General features: G+C 42.7%; 1 protein-coding gene across 1 annotated transcript in view; it reads right to left on the bottom strand.

Moving 5' to 3' along the window:
- ATXN7 (ataxin 7) overlaps positions 1–18,014 on the bottom strand; it is a 127,086-nt gene that overhangs the window by 68,192 nt on the left and 40,880 nt on the right. The window contains 1 exon segment of the mRNA XM_082412147.1: positions 17,820–17,888. Coding sequence (XP_082268273.1) covers positions 17,820–17,888 — 69 coding nt within the window.

Below are 18,014 nucleotides of genomic sequence, written 5' to 3'. Positions count from 1 at the left end.
GGCAAAAATTGTACCCCAGATTTTGTGTGGATTAAAGAGCGAATACCTTAGGTACTTTTGTGAACCTCAGATGATGAACCTTATTGTAACTGGAAGCCTACAACTGATTCTTCCTTTAACAACAACACTTTGAAGGTCAGACAGCATTTTCAAAACACGGAGCTCTAAATTTCCACAGGACAGACGACTGCAATTTCGACAGCCCAAAACTTGGGGAGTAGGAAGACAGGGAAAACAGCGGGATCCTGCCAGTTCCTTAAGGAGAGATGAACTCTCCGAGAAAATAACTGTGCCCCCAGCCATCAACAAACTTTTCTGTCACTTAGACGGACTCTGACCCTTGAAAAGCCTTTGCGGAGGGCACTCTGGCAGTATCTACTTAAATATACTCTACATTTGTCTGTTTATTTAAGAAAAAAACAAGCAAATAAAAACTTCACTAGCACTAAGAAGCTTATAAAAGTACTTTAACTGGGGCACTGTTGGTAAAAGCAGCAAAACTGCCAACAGCCTAAATATCCATCCAGAAAGGTCAGGTTTACACAACCATACTATATTCATAATACGAAACACTATGCAATAGTTTAAACAAACCTAGGCAGAGCTACACACAATGACATGGGGAGATGTCCTGTGGATTAACACAGAAAGCACGCTGCAGACATAAAGCGGGCCCAGGGGCCCAGGTGGGCTGCCCGGCAGAATTGATGTTGAAGCCTGGACCTGAGAGATGAAGGTCAGTTTTCCTTCTGTTGGGGAAGAGAGTTAGGGGAAAGAAGGAAGCAGGAGAGGGGGAGGGCGTCTGGGCAAAGGGGGCAGTGTCCCCACCCAGGGACAGCACAGAACCTGCAGGGAGGAGCTAAGGAGCTGAGAGGCTGGGGTGGCCTCAGGCAAACAGAACCTTATCCAGCAGCCACAGTAAGTAGTTTCAGCTCCACCCTAAGGGCAAGGGGAATGAGTGAAGTCTGTTAAGCAAGAGCCTGCCATTTAAGCCATAATAACACTATTAGGTGTGAATTTCACAAAGATCACCCAGGCTGCCACTTCATGTCCTCAAGTCTGTCCCTCACTTGCCCTTGAGTTATAAACAGGTGCAGTTACAAAACTTCAGGCAGGATTTATATCTCTGTCTATCTGAAATGACACAGGTTCACAAGGTATTACTATGAAAAAAAATGGCCATCTTCTCAGGCTGGCCCACTTATGACTCGTAACCTTTAATGTAGCCAGAATACTATGTTTTTTAATGAAAACTATAGAAAACAATACTGCTGTGAAAGCATTAATAAGCAAAACAAAAAATTTAGAAACCCAATAGGAAATTTTAAAAATATGTATCTTGAATACGGGAACTGGAACACAAAACCTGCTTTAACTACAAATAAAATAATAATGGAGACTTGCTAAGATCTTATAAAAAGACTTTGGGTACCTTCACTGGTAGTGCTGAACACTATTACTAGTGGATCATGAAGGCCTTTGAACATCTGCTGAAATGTATATTGTCTCCCCCTAGAAAACTGTACTTATGCAAATACAGATAATATTTTGCATAAATCTACGAAGGGGTGCAAAGACTGTACACTGCTCAAGTTTGAGAACCCCTGATTCCAAAGCCCACGTATTAGTTCTTCATGTATCTGTTTCCACTTCTACATTCAAGGTTTTTCTTCCCTCTGACACAGGTTTACCACAGTCACTATTTACAACCATCACCCACATCATGACATAAGATGAGAGACATTAAAAGAAAGCAGGATTTAATGTGAATTATTTTCCTGAAATATGACTTAGAGGGGTAGGGGTCAATTTAAAGAGGGTGTGGGTATACAAAGGAGACTACCTAAACCGAAGATATACAGTCAAGAGTGTTGGAAACAAAGTAAAAAAAAAAAGAGATGGCAATGATGTACTTTTTTTCTGAAGAGAAGGTAAAAAGGCTGTAAGGAAGAGGGAACCCTGACCGGGTGGGTCCGTCAGTGGCCTCACAGGCCAGGGAGGAGGCTTGTTTTCTGCAGTAAGAGAAAGTCCACGAGCGCCCTCTCTGGTCTTCAGGGACTCGTCCTTCCTGACACCCTAGTCAAAAAGCCAGACATCCTATAAGCACCAATTCCACACATGGGTATCCACAGCTACCACTCGCCAAACCTTTGTCAGAGTTCAGTTACGATTTTGAGTGATTAAGCTTCATGTTTTCCCCTCCACTTTTTCAGGGGCTGCTTACAAGTCAATCATGGTAAGAACATTAGCAGTAGAAACTTCTACCATACATTCCATTGATTTCCGAGCTCTTCTAGACCCGTTTCACTTTAACTCCTAGCAGTTCTTCGTAATGGCACTGCTCTACTCTCCACGCCTCGTACGGCACTCAATAGCCAGACTCAACAAAATGAACGTGCAAGCTCTTACTATGTCTCCACAGAAGCAGCCCCCTGCCTAGGGCCTTAGAAGTTGGTACAAAAATCCTAAAGCGACAGGGGTGTGTTAGAACCACTGCAAATTTTAAGCTGTGGGCTTGAAAAAGATCAGGTGGCTCTTCTTCCACTCTGGCTCCTCTCCTCCTTTGACAGTGCCCGCATATAGACATAATCCTGGCCAAGGCCTTCCAGGCAAAGATGTGGAGGGCTGCACACAGAGGGATCTTACTCCGAGATACGTTCATCAGGCAAATAAGAACTTGAGTGATGATGCCAAACCAACTGCTCAAAAGACATATTCCCTACTCGCTCCTTAATTACCTTTCCGTAAAACTGACAGCACTTAACATTTCCTGGGGATTTGAGGATAAAAATAAAAACTTGTTATCTTTTTTTTTTTTTTTTTTAATGCTTAGCAATGCTGCTGTTTCTTTTCTTATTTATTTATTTAATTTTGGCTGTGTTGGGTCTTCGTTTCTGTGCGAGGGCTTTCTCCAGTTGCGGTGAGCGGGGGCCTCTCTTCATCGCGGTGCGCAGGCCTCTCACTGTCACGGCCTCTCTTGTTGCGGAGCACAGGCTCCAGACGCACAGGCTCAGTAGTTGTGGCTCACGGGCCTAGCCGCTCCGTGGCATGTGGGATCTTCCCGGACCGGGGCACGAACCCGTGTCCCCTGCATTGGCAGGTGGATTCTTAACCACTGTGCCACCAGGGAAGCCCTTGTTATCTTTTTAAATGGAAGGAAAAGCTGTCTCTGAACAGGGGCTGCTAAATTTTACCAAAATCAAGCACTGAAGTCTGACCTCTCAAAGTAATCAGCACTATTTGAAAGCCATTAAAATATACATTAAGACCTATTTTTCCTGTGGAAAAAAAAAGAAACCCAAATTATGACCAATTTAGTCATAACCATTTCAAAACTCTAGATTCCTGCCAAAGGCTCCTGAACCAGTAATTCCCAGCTCCTGTGGATGAACAGGGAGCCACTAGGTCATCTCTCCACCACTTGTCAGTCGCTTCACTGACAACAGGCTGCGTAAGCCCACTGTGAGCAGAGCAGCTGGGATGCCGTGAGGGGCTCTGTGGCCGGGAAGAGTAGGCTGCCTGGCCTTCGAGCCAACTCCCATTTGCCTTGTGCCAACCGTGGCACACGTAGGCGAGAGCACCGTAACGCAACACGACCGGAGCAGAGAAAAACTATGTGACGCAAAGTTCTGTTGTTGAAACCTATTTCCCTTTTGGGGAAGCACCACCGGCAAGACAGAGACGGGGGAAAAAAAGAATGAGTTCAGATCAATCAACTGAGCTATTTAATATCAACCAGGACGTGGTTTGGTGAGTGAGATAGTAAAAATTAGTGATTCGAATTTTCAAGAGTTTTTCAAGTTCTCAAACACTTTTCAAAAGCATTTTGCCATTCAAATAAAATCGGTATGCAAACCACATAGCTATCAGGATTTGACATGTTTTCTTAATTCTTGAACACCATCTATCAAATTCTTGTTTTTAAGGAGCTCTTTTTATTTCAGAATTACTAGTGAGGAAAAACAAGAATCTTTGTGACATTTCTACAAGAAATTGCTGCATACTAGTGCTTCCCAACTTTACCCAGCATTTAATAAATACTAGAGCTTACCAACTTTATTAATCTATCTGGATGGTTTGGTTTTTAGACTATAAAAAAATCAGTTATTTTATTTGTTACCCTGCCATAACTCTTTCTTCAATGACAAGGTTATGATTCATGGATAGATTATAAACTCACACAACACAGATTATTCTCAGCAACAGCCACCAGCTTTTAAGAAAACATCTACCAAACACAAGATCTTTTAGAGAAATAGCCACTGCAGCTGCCAGTTAACAATGAAAAGCTCATGAGACATGGTGCTAAGTGAGATAAGAGGAATAGAAAGTGTAGCACACAAAGTCTACAGTAAACTCTGAGTCTGTCCTGAGTACAGTGGTGCATCAGAGAGACAGAAAAAGGCCTAGAAACAGGAATAAAGGGAAGGCAGAAAATAAATTTCCTATTCAGAGACTGAAAAAAGCACAGAGTTTATCTTGGGAAAGAAAACCCCAGTGATGTAACAAAAGGATTAGGGCACAGTGTCATTTATTCGTACATAACCAGTTATTCTAAAACCAAAACCATTTCTCTCTTCACAGCATACTGTTAGTCAACCAAAAAGAGGGTGCTGGAACACTGGGAATGAAGATGAACAACGGCCTATCAAACTTTATAATCAACAGGGGAATGAAATGTTATTGCAGTGAACACTATCAACCAGAGGCCAAAGAATATCATTAGTGGCTATTCTATATTGGTTTTCCCCTCTAGGTCAAATTTGCAAATTTAGCCGAGACTTACGTAAAAACTTGCCGTGATAATTCCTTCTACCCAGCATTTATACCCCAAATCTAACAGTAATGACCTATCTTAGTACTGATGGTGATGATGGTGATGGTGGTGATGGCGATGGCTTGCTTTATATCAACACAAGATACTAACAGACAGTTTTTGAAAAGGGCTATGAACCCATAGTGATGCGGAGGACTCCTTCAAGAAGGTGACGCCCCGGGACTTCCCTGGCGGTCCAGTGGATACGACTCTCCATTCCCAGTGCAGGGAGCCCAGGTTTGATCCCTGGTCAGGGAACTAGATCCCGCATGCCGCAATGAAGATCCTGCGTGCCTCAACTAAGACCCGGCGCAGCTAAATAAATAAACATTTTTAAAAAACAAAAAAAAGAAGAAGGTGACTCCTGACTTAAGGAAGAGGTCGGGGGCAGAGAGAGAGGGAAGAACCTAGCCTGCAAGAACAACTGCAAGGAGGCCGCATGCCTGAGGCCCAGGGGAAAGCAGAAGGGGATGCTGGCTGGCCTGGCAGAGGCCAGACCAAACAGGGCCTGTGGGTCGCAGTGAAGGGATTTGGATTTTCAATGGGCTACGAGGCCCTTAAGTGACCTGCCTCCCCAACTCCCTCCCAAGCCCTCAGCAGCTGACTTCTGCTGCTATACTCCCCCTACTCAAGCTCTACCAGTCCCCCTGACCCCCTGTTGTTCTTGGAACCCTCCAGGACCCTCTCCTGCCACAGCCTTTGGATTCTCTGTTCCTTCTGCCCAAGGTTCGTCCACCATATCCACATGGCTCACACCTTCATACCCTGCAAGTCTTGTTCAGAGACCTCCTTCTTACCCTATTTTAAACTGTACCCCTCCAACTTAATCCTTCTCCAGACCACCCATCACCAACTACCGTATATATATTTCACTTTTTAAAAAGTTGTTGCCTCTCGCCCACAAAAATAGAAACTCTGTGAGGGCAGCTCTAGAACGTTTGCTGTTTTGCTGAAAATTAGAACAATACCTAGCTCAAAGTAGGTGCTCAATTAATACGCGCTGAATCAATGACTGAACACAAAGAAACAGACACCACTGAAGTGTTTTATGAGGGAGAAACTATCCACTTTAGATTTTAAAGCTATATTTTGAAACCTCACTTCCTCAGCTTATGATTACCTATACCCCTGAGGATTTCACATAAGGAGGTAGGCTACAGGCCCCACTGGCCTCCAGCTTCTACGTCAGCCACTGCTAATTCAACATCCATACTACTACCATGGCAACCTTTCAGAGTCCACCCTCTGGACAAAGTACAAACCTCTTTTCAGGATGACTTCCCTCCTGGTGCATGGAGAGCTCCAGCACTCACCTCCCAGGACTGCAGCCAAGTTCCAGGCTCCCCCACCCCCTAGATATGTCCCCACCGCAGAGGCTGCTCCCATACCATACCAGCTAACTCCTCCTTCGTGGCTTAACAAAAGCTCCAACTCTCCCCTTCACCGCCTCCAGGAAGCCTTCCTTGCCTGACCACTGCTTCCCCACTCCGAGCTCTGACTTTACTCTCCCTCAAGTTGTGGAGATCCCTGATTTTTTGGGCTCACACTCCCACCCATCCAAGACCTCACAGGTCTTGCTAGAAAGTTTCGATTTTCTTCTAAGCACCATGGGAGGCTTCTAAAGGCTACATAACTGCCCATTTACTTGGGTAACACCTCCCCATCAGCCCTGTCTAGATACTTTAAGAAAAAGACATACAAAATTCTTCTTCCTACCCACACTCAACTGATAACCTATGTTCTCTTTTACGTCACAGAAATGACAGGAAAGAACTCCCTACCTTATCTTCCCACAATTCCACACCCCTGCCTGCAACTGATCCACATGCTCCTCCTCTCACTACAACACAAAAAAGTCTCTGATTCAACCCAGAACTGACCCATCCACCTGGGCTGTGATCCCACGGCCTTTTCCCGTCACAAGGTATTATCCTCGTGATTATCCATTTTCTCACATGTGATCAATTACTTTTCACTCCTGGATCATTTCCAGTGGCAGACAAATGTGCCCAAATACTATCCAAAATAAATAACATGAAATGAAACGAAACAAAACACACCTTCCCTTTATTGCCTTTATCTATGCCCCCATCCTGCTTTTAACTCATTTCTCCATTCTCTTTAAAGCAAAACCCTCTGAAGACCTGGCCCCACTTGCCCTCTCCACTTCTCCAGCTCTGGTCATATAGCTCCCCTCCAACCAGGCATCTGCCTCCCTGACTCTCCTGATTAAGGTCACTAATGACCTCCACACTGCCACAGCCAGAGATCAATTCCCTGGCTTGGCTCTACTCTACTTCACAGCAGCACGGGACGCTGGCCATCACTCCTCACTTACCGTGTTTCTTCTCTGGAATCCTACACCACCACACTCACCTGGTTTCCCTCACCCCCTCACTGGTGATTCCTCACCCCTCCTGCTGATTCCCCCTCACCCACGCACGCCCTTAATGAGGGCTCAGCCACTGGCTCCCTTCTTTTCTTTACTGACGCTCACACCTGAGAGGAACTCACCTGTCCCCAGCTTTCCATGCCCTCTGTACAGTGATGACACAGACTCACCCAGTGGCTCCAACCCAGGCTGCTCCACCAGCTCCGGGCTCTATATTCAACTGCTGCATGAGGATGCACAGTGTGGCCAAAAACAGAGCTCCTGACCCTGAGTCTCCTGATTTTCCACCATTCCTCAGCTCATTAGATGGTACCACTCAGCTGCTCAAGCCTCAGATTCCAATCCTTACTTCTCTCCCTCATCCACATTCAATTCTTCACTAAATCATCAACTCCAGGGTGTAGAGAAAAGGGAACCCTCTTACACTGTTGGCGGGAATGTAAATTGATACAGCCACTATGGAGAACAGAATGGAGGTTCCTTAAAAAACTAAAAATAGAACTACCATATGACCCAGCAATGCCACTCCTACGCATATACCCGGAGAAAACCATAATTCCAAGAGATACATGCACCCCAATGTTCACTGCAGCACTATTTACAATAGCCAAGACATGGAAGCAACCTAAATGTCCATCAACAGATGAATGGATAAAGAAGATGTGGTACATATATACTATGGAATATTAGCCATAAAAAGGAACGAAACTGGGTCATTTGCAGAGAGGTGGATGGACCTAGAGTCTGTCATACGGAGTGAAGTAAGTCAGAAAGAGAAAAACAAATATCATATATTAACGCATATGTGTGGAATCTAGAAAAATGGTACAGATGATCTTACTTGCAAAGCAGAAACAGACACACAGACATAGAGAACAAACGTATGGATACCAAGGGGAAAAGGGAGGGGGGTGGGATGAATTGGGAGACTGGGATTGACATATATACACTACTATGTATAAAATAGGTAACTAATGAGAACCTACTGTAGAGCACAGAGAACTCCACTTAGTGCTCTGTGGTGACCTAAATAGGAAGGAAATCCAAAAAAGAGGGGACATATATACGTATGGCTGATTCACTTTGCTGTACGGCAGAAACAGACACAGCAGTGTAAAGCAACTACACTCCAATAAAAAAAAAAACCAACTCCACCTCCACAGTACATCCTTAAGAGGACAGCCTTTCTGCCTTGCCAGTGCCATCACCAGGATCTAGCCACTATCACCTCTCACCTAGTTGACTGGTCCCTAGACCCTCTCCCCAATCCATCCACCATCCAACAGCCAGTGGTCTTTACACATCACAAATTAGATCAGGCCACCCCCCTGCTGAAGTTACTACCCCCCAGTAGGCTCTCATTACACTTCGGATAAACCCAAATTCCTGACCTTGGCCTCTGTTATCTGACCTTTGTTAGCCTCATCTCCCTCTACTCTGCTCCATGCCCATCTCAGAGGCCGCATACTTGCTTTTTCCTTCTGCTTGGAACACTCTTTCGCCTTCTTCCACATGATCCAGTGGCCACTTCCTTCTCACCATTCCCATCTCAGTTCAAATGTTAAAGCTCAGATAAGCCGTCCTTGATCATGTTAGCTTGAACCCCCCCTCCTCCACCGCCAACTCATTAGCCTACTTTATTGACTTTACAGCACGCAATGTCCTTCAAAAATGTTTGTGTATTTATTGTGTCTCGCTTCACTAGAGGGCAGGGGCTCTTTCTAACTTGTGTCACTCTATCCCAACACCCACAAGAGAACCTGGCACTTAGTGGGTAACTCCATCAACACTTGCTAACCAACTGCCGGACAGGACTGTGCCTTCTTGTTCGCAGTTATACCCTTGGACTCTAACCCCGCAAGAGGCACAGAGAATGTGCCTGTCAAACGCCTGCGGGATAAAAGCAAATGAACAAAGGCAAAACAGCCAGAGGATTCTCAAGGCAGGAATCATGGCTGGACAAAATATCCTGAAGCCTGCTGAAGGACAGAGTCTGGACCTTGACAGAAAGTGAAATGACCAGGCTGGCAAATATGAGTCCTGCCTGTCAGTAAGTGCCCAAAGTAGTTACATGGGTGTCCCTGATCAGGTATGAATTGCCCTAAGTCCAAATCCTGTAACTGAAGACTCAAAACTGGCCTACAGTGGGATTACAGAAAATGATGGCTACATACTACCATTAGTATGGAAAAAATTAGTGAAATTATTAGCAGAATCTTTACAATGAATATGTATTAACTTCAATAACAATTTTTTTCCATTGAAACATATCTGTCTATATAGTTTCCAAAGAGAACAAGGTCATTTAAATGGAGAACTGCTTCAAATTTAAATGGAAATTTCCTAGAATTGAAAAGGCAATTTTTAAAATTCCCTCATCAGGCAGAAAACCCCGTGACTACCACCACACATACATAAAATCATAAAATAGTAGCCTCAGTTATTTCTGACCCATTTCCCAACTTAGTGAGGATGACTTTATTCTGGTGGCTGTAATTTACCGTTCTTGCCCAGAAAAAGAGCTTTGTAAAACATTCTAAGAAGAAACACAAACTACAGGCTTCCAGGAGAGGAGCAAGTGCAGCTCTGTACAAGCAGGGGAAAGTCAATCCCCACACTGGGCTTCCCTCTGCAAGTCAAGACACTGACTAAAGGAGGAAACAAGCAATGTCAACTCCCCCTTCTCATTTTCACTAGAGTCCATGACAGCTGGGAGCTTGGGTTCATTTGCTATGCTCTGTTGTCCTGAGCACACTGAGGTGTCCTCTCACTGCCTACAAATTGCCTGCAAAAGGAAAACTGGCATTTCACTTCCTGCTGCTCCCGAGAGTCCTGGCAAACCACTTGATCAGAGGCATGCTCACATCACTGCATTTTCATGATTGACAAAAATAATAAAATTAGCAAGTAACGTTTATTGAACAGTTACTCTGCCAGACATTATACAAAAGGCTGAAACCATATTATACCATTTCATCCTCCCAGTCACTATGAGGTACTCCTGTACTACGATTCCCATTGCACAGGTAAGTCAACTGAGGCTTAGCAAAGCCATGTAAATCTTTCTCAAGTTACTCACCTACTAGAGCTGAGATCTGAACCCAGGTTTGTTTAACTCCAGAACTGGAGTTCTCAGTATTGCCTGTATTTAAAGTTATCTTTTGCAAACTTACAAAATGGAACCGCGTTTTCTGCATAACACCTACTAGGGTTACAAGACAGACACTTAGGGAAGCTGATTTAAAGCAGTGATTATCAAACACCAAAATACACAATGATCTCCAAAAAGTCCACAAGGAAATGTGAAAAATAAGGACGATGCAATGAGTCCTTCCCAAACCTAAACTTTCTTCAAATTTAAAGGATTGTCCTCCTTTATTCTAAAACAATGGCCCTCACACTTTTATGATAAGAATTATATGTTATAATGTCTAATTATATACATTATAAAACGCTAGCAACCCTTTGTTTGGTCCCCAATTTATTTCAGAAACTTTCTGGTTTGAAATATAAAAGCCTGGGACCACTGGTTAAACGCATTCTTCGTTTTTGTTTTTTTTTAAACTGCCTCACTGGAGTTCAGGATTGTGGAAAACATCTGTATAACCTGGGATGGGAATAATTTCTGTTTTTAAGATTATGAGTCTAATTGATAATGAACTATTAATTTCTCCTTGCCATAAGCTTACACATAAGAGAAAAAGTATTTGATGTTAGCAGGGTCTTTACCACAAAGAGGAACAAGAATACTTCATCTAGTTTTATGTTATAAATGCCTGACATGCAAAAATCATTCTTCTCCTTCTTCTGCTCATTTATAATAATCCCTGCTGTACAAGATGAATATAAATGTAATCTTCTGCCTTCCTCTCAAAAGTACAGTAACTCCAACTGTTAAGTCTAGTAACAGGCTTCTTTTTCTTCTTAGAACTTCAATGAAAAACTACTTTAATAATCAGAGGAGCACATTTATTAAAATACTGCCATAAACTTTGAATATCAATGTGATTAAAAGCAATCTTGCACTGAAATGCTATTTAAACAGTGGAATTTCACTTCTTTTTTTTAAAGGATTTTTTTTTAATGGTACAAATCCCAGATGATTGTGTTTGCTATCCGCTGCAACTTTAGCTTTCATTTAAATCTTTTTTTTAAAAGCCAATTACTTCTAATGCCAACTGTGCATACTTCCCCTCCCCCTCAAAAAAAAGATTTTATGAAAGAACTGCTAAATACAGCATATAGACTGCTGTAAAGCACACCAAAGGGCTCTTCATCTCTTTACTTAAAAAAAAAAAAAAAAATTTTTTTTTTTTAAAGTCAGTATTTCTAGCCAAACATAAGGAAAACAAAGGTCACAGCAACCTGTTTCGGCTCATGAAAAGCAGGTGCACATTCTGGAATGAGCTCAGCACAGCGGAGGGTTAAGCATGTGAGCTGTAGAGTTAGGCAGATATGGGTTCCAGGGTCTCTTACATGCTTTGTGTTCTTGGTGAGGTAATCTCACTTCTCTGGGTCTCTGTTTCCTCATCTGTAAAATGGGGATAATGGTAATACCTAGATCATACGACAGCTGTGAAGAATACATAAGGTAAAACCTGTGCTGACACAGAGTAAAAGTTCTCTGAACTTGAGCTGTCCACATACATGTGGGAATATCATGAGATGTGGACAGGAGGAAGCAGGATGTTGTTATAAGGGAAAAATCAGACCACATAACATGCAGGTCATACTCAATAACGAGGCATAAATTCCCCAATGCTTCCCTCCTGAGATCAGAGTTCACAAGAACCAATCAAAACTGTAAATGGAGTACATTCAGCTTTGAAGCCCCTTGCTACTACAGGAAACGTGCATGGTTTCCTTTACTGCGAAGCCTTGTGGGTTGAAGAATTCAGCATGGACTGTGCCAGGTGTGACACTTCCCAGCAAGCACAAAATCAAAGATGAGAGATCAGAGGATTCAGTATGTCCTCTTTATAAATCAAAATGTAGATGTGTTTCCTGGTGAATCTGCCCTGTAAGTCAAGTTCCAAGGCCTCCAACAGGGCTTCAGCTTCTCTAATCCAACTCAAGGGCAGAAATTCTCAAGAATCTGTGTCAGGTACCCTTTTGAAGAAAATCCCATGAAGTTCTAGATTCCTTCTCCTGAGGATTTACATACTATACAGGAGCTTTACAGAAGCCAAGCCCCATCCTCACAGTAGTCAAAGGCTCTGGGAAGCTGGGACAGTAACAGCTCTGTTGATGTTCTGTATTTGCATTGCCCAGGAACACGTACATGCCCTGGAAAAGTGACAGGGAATGACAAAAGTGACAAAAATAGGAACCTTCTTACACAAAACCTTATACTCTCACAACTATCTCCTTCTAGCTCAACATATTTCTTCAATGTTGAATTAACTTTGGGTTTAATAGTGGTTTTTAATATTTTGAAGATTCTCCCCCTCAAAACAGAAAGTTCGAGTAGTAGAATCACATTCTGCAGAAAGAATGGCCCTTCATTAACCAAGAAACCCATTAAAACAAGGACAGCAAACTTTTTCTGTAGAGTCAGATGGTGAATTTAGGCCTTGGTGGGATGTATGGTCTGAGTCGCACCTAACTCAGCTCCACGGTTCACTGCATGGAGAAAGCAGCCACAGACAGTCAGTAGATGAAGGGCTGTGGCTATGTTCCAATGAAACTTTACTCATGGACTCTGACAGCTGAATTTTACATATTTTCCCACAGGTCATGAACTAATCGTCTTCTTTCGAAAGTTTTTATTTCAACCATTCAACAATGTAAAAAGCATTCTCAGCTAGAGTGCAGTCTGCGGTAAAATAGCTAAGGAGCCACACTCAAGGGAAAGAATCCTTCCTTAGGAGTGTCTCTCTAGGTCTACCGGGGCTCTCACTCCTGGGTTAGCGCCGACTTTACAGGTAGAAAGTTACAAACAGGAACTGTCAGCAAGGACACTGCCTACTGCAGCCCTAGCACTCATCCAGGGAGTGTCAAGTGTGGGTGATCTGCAACCACATCATCCAAATGCTCCTTAAATGTATATTAATGCGATTCTGATGCAGTGAACTTGGATCGCACTGACTCCTGTCTGAGGCTCAGTTTTGGTCTCTACTTGAGATGTCAACCAACTGCAAGCCCTGCCACCTGCAGAACCCTTACACACTCATGGAGGGGATCACAAATGGCAGCCGGGCTTGCCTCAAAAGAAGATGCAGAGTACAGGAAGGCTCCATTTTGCAGGAGACAAGCTTAAGTCCATGCAAGCATAAAAGAGAAAACCAAAAGAAATATGATGTCTGGGACATGTGGGGAGTTCAGTAGAGATGAAACAAGATTGGGCAGGGATTCATTAGCTGTTTGAGCTGTAGGAAAGATATAAGGAGGCTCATTAAAATACTGTCTCTACTTTTGTACATTTAAAATTGTCCAAAGGAAAAGTTGGGGGGGAAAACATAAGAGAAACCCTAGAGAAAAACAGAAGTGCTCTTTACTTCAGAGAGAAAGTTTTATGTCTATAACGTAGTTACTTTAATAGTCTTCAGCACCAATACCTAATTTGTTTTCAGTTAACTCACTATGAACAATTTTTTTTCCCTAGGAAAGAAAAAGGTGATATTGTTATGTTGACTCAGTCTGTGTTGACTGAGGCTACCCATCTTCCTAGTCTGTCTCTTTTTTTTTTTTTTTTTTAACCTAGCTGCCTGTAGATGCCAACCAATCTCTCTTCCATCTTGCCCTAGGCTCAACTATGTCCCTGTTATTTTGACAGGGAGGTCACCTGTCATCAAGTGTGTATATCCTCTAGGTTGCCATCCTACTCCCTTGCCTAAGTATCAGAGATAAGAGAGGTGGTGTCCTGTCTGCACTCTTTCTGGAAAGTGTAAATGGAGTGCTAAACTCAGGACAGAGACACAGGAAATGCTGAAAGACAGTCCCTGGCCTCCCCTGGGGCCATCTCCCCACAGAACAGGTACCTTTTTTTTGAGTCACAACACAATGGAAAATTGATCATTTGAACTCTTCAGTCTTCCTAGTAGCCCAGTTCATTCATTTTGGGGGCAAATATTCACTGAACACAAACAATGTGCAGGAGCTCAATATATCTTGGTCAATAAGAAGCCTGTCCTCTGGGAGCCTGCACTCTAATAAAAGAGCCGTCACATAACACACACTTTCAAATGGTGATAGAGAGTTCGGAGGAAGGAAAAGTACTGGGTACTTTGATGTTGTATAAGAAGTGGGCGCAAGAGAAGTTAGGAATGACTTCCCAAAGAAAACGTCATATTTCCACTGTTGACTCCCACAATAACACTTTACACATTTTGTTTCAACTTGCTGTGAAGTTAAGGCATTTAATGTTTTTATTTTTTAAGGCTCCCTACATTTTCAGGCACTAATATGGAAACCTTAGTCAGTTACTCATACCAATTAATTTCATCTAAACATTACTTTGTTAAATCTACAATTTCAAAAATCACCTTTAAAAAAAGGTAATTTTCTTCTGAGTTTAGTCTTCGAAAAAGTTAAAAATGTATTATCAACCTTTTTCCACTAAAACCAAATGTGCCATCAAATAATATTACAAATTACAGAATAAAACAATCAAGGCAATAAAAATGTGAGGATGCAGATAAAAAATAGACTGACCTCTGAAAAATAACTGAAATTTTATCCTAACATTTACCTACTTGAGCTAATAGGAAAACAGGGGGATGACATATTAGCTAAACCACAGATAATCTCACTTCCATCTAAATCTATAGTTCCGCCTTCTCCCACAGCATTAACCCTCGGGCAGTCTCACATGAGGAAACTGGCCAAAATAAGCTACAGGAGCAAAAAGAAAAAAAGAGAAAAAGAAAAAAAGGCAGAGATCCTAGCTTAGCAGTTTTGAATTTTGGGGGATAGAGATATGTGAAGAATCCTTGAGAATCCAAGAGAAGCTGGGAACACTTGCCCTGAAAGTGGACATACATACTATTTTGCGTACAATTTCAGGGGAACTATGACCCCCTGAAGCCCATTCAAGCCCCAGGTTAAAAACCTCTGACCTAGACAAATACCAAATTAGGAGATCAGGTCTAAGATTACCAGCATTTAAAAGGGTTGAAAAGAATTAGTATGTGTAAAGTCATTTTCCATAATCTAATTTAATGTCAACCCTTATAACAACCATGAGAAGTAGGTGTTATCATCTCCTTTTACAAAGGGGAAAGCTAGATTCTGAAAGGTGAAATGCAACATTAAGCAACTGAATCTTATACCCAGGTTTCCAACTCTTAGATGCACAATCGTGAACTGGCGAATTTGAAACGTCTGGCCAATATTCCTAAATATCCTCCAAGATGAGGAGTTTCTGACTGAGTGCTTCATTCATATTATCAATTTATCTACATATCTCTTTCCAATTTAACTTTGTTGACAAGAGGAATTAGTATAAAGTTAATTCCAAAACACGTTTTCTTGGTAGGAGATAATCTCAACCAAAGACAAAGGATAACTGTCTAATAATTTCTGATAATTTAAAAATGTATCTTCCTTTCTTAAACAGCCTGACATGAACTATTTGTTAGAAAAACAAAGGCCCACTGTGTTAGGTGCTGAACATCCTTATGCTTGGATTTTTAAACTGTCCCAGAAAATGCACAATGTCACAAATAAATCAAGAATTGACTGAGTTAAAAACTTCACTCTCTAGTCAAAACAGGCAGGCAGTGTTTCAGCCATCCTGGCTGCTTCAGCATCCTCTGAATGGTTAGAGCAGCTTACAAAAAAATGGCACCTCTAACAGTCACTAATAATTTGATAGGTCAGAAGCACACACAACCAAATAATCTATGATCCCTTTGTGCCTGAATAAAGTAATTAAGAGGTCCTAGATCTTCTTGGTAAAATCCACTCATGACTATGTCCCAAGTGAAAATAATAAATACAGCAAAAAGTGGGTCCAGGCAACTAAATTTGGTTGGGTCTCAATCCAGACCAAGTTGCCCAGTTAAACACTAATACACTTACTCATCCTCTATAGGGGAATTACCAATAATTAGCACCCTGTATTCACACAGATTTAGAAACCCTTTATGGGAAATGCATCCACACCCAGAGAAAGAGACTAAGAACAGGAGCGGGTCAGGTCCTCTAAAGCTCTACTCCAACTGCTTCCTATGAGTTACCACCTAGTGATTTTAATTTTTTAAGCCCAGGCGGGCTGCCAATTCAAAACTAAAACCGGACTAACAACTGATTTTTCCTATTGCAACATCGCCAGCAAGTCCTGTGCTTTCTCTCTCTTTCCTTCAGTCTCAAACAGCAATTCTCATTCTCAAAATCAACTAATTTGCTCTGTAATCTGTTCCAATTGGAAGCTCTCAGAGAGCTGCCACTGGTATTACTCTTCCTCCTAGTGCCAAGAGGCCAACAAATGGCCAGTTCAAAAAAACCAAAACAGTGAACATGGAGGCAACACAGGCACTAAAAACAAGAAGTAACTGTGAAAAAAAAAAAAAAAAAAAGAAGTAACTGTGGAGACAGAATAACAATGGGCCAACTCTGGACTTCAAAATATTCCACTTGCCAAAGCTGTACCTATTCTTGGGCCCCTGACAATAACTATACCAAAATACATGGTCACACTGAGAAATAAAATTGCACTGGGAAAATAAACTCAGTATTTTGGATACCAAAGCTCACTCAAGTCCTTGTCCATACTGCTACTGAAGGAATCGCTTGAACTGAACCTAAAATTGACTGGGCTTCAGAAGTCCTTTCTGACCACAGTGTGCCCGGGCCTGGCAGGGGCATTAGACAGCAAAGGTGACTATTCACAGAAAAAGAAAACTGAAGTAAAGGTCTGACAGTTCCTAGATACCTGACCTTTCATTTGGAGGCACACTTTTAACTACAGTTATTTCCCTAGAGTACCCTTCTACCAGTTTTATTAAAAACTGACCAATAATTAGACTCCGATTTCACTAGCTAAGAGCACTAAAGGCTTGTTTCACCATATAAAATTCTTCACCCCCACCGCCTCATTGATTTTGGCAGCTCAAAAAAAAAAAGAAAAAGGAAAAAAAAACCCGACCAAGAGCTCCTCAATTGTGATGATCCTTTTGATGAAATTCTGTAACTTAAATCCCATAGAAATAGGCTGCACAGGTAAAGTGTCACCTTTTTTAAAGTTCAAAATTCATTTTGATTGCCGGCAATAAATTTCAGGTGGCAAGGTTTCCTTTTCAGAGCCCCCTAAAACATTCGTGGAAAAGCTTTCGGAAACTGAGAATTCCTCCACTCCTCTTGTTTTTCCATAAGGGGGTCAGACCTGAACGGATCTGGGTTAAAATCACTGCTGCTCCCCAGCGCTCATCACCGAGCGCCGCTCAAACTGCACCCAGCCAGGCCTCCACTGAAGGGTTCCTGACGCTCCCCGTTACAGGAAGCCCCCGGAAACGGGTTTTTCCAAACGCGCAGTCCTCCCCCTTCTTCCTCAGACAGCATCCTCGCGTGCGGGGGCGGAGCGGGTCAGGTGGGCTCGAGCTCCCGCCCTGGTTAGCCGACCGGGATACTTCCCCTAGCCTTGCACAAACTCCTTCAGGGGGCTGGACTCACCTTCGCGACAGAGCCCCATGACTTCGCGGTTTTTCCCAAACTGCTTGAAACTTTCGTCCAATTCCGTCCCTAGGAGATACACACACACAGGAGGAGGGGAGAGGCAGGTCAGTGGCCGGGAGTGTGACGCACGCTCACGCACGCACGGAGTAGGTGCGGGCACCTCCGCGTTCCCCAACCGAGCGATAGCATCTC

The sequence above is a fragment of the Balaenoptera physalus genome (genome assembly GCF_965194825.1).
Source record: "Balaenoptera physalus genome assembly, chromosome: 11".
Classification (NCBI taxonomy): Eukaryota; Metazoa; Chordata; class Mammalia; order Artiodactyla; family Balaenopteridae; genus Balaenoptera; species Balaenoptera physalus.
Note: the sequence above shows the minus strand (reverse complement) of the source record. Positions and strands in the feature narration are given on the sequence as shown.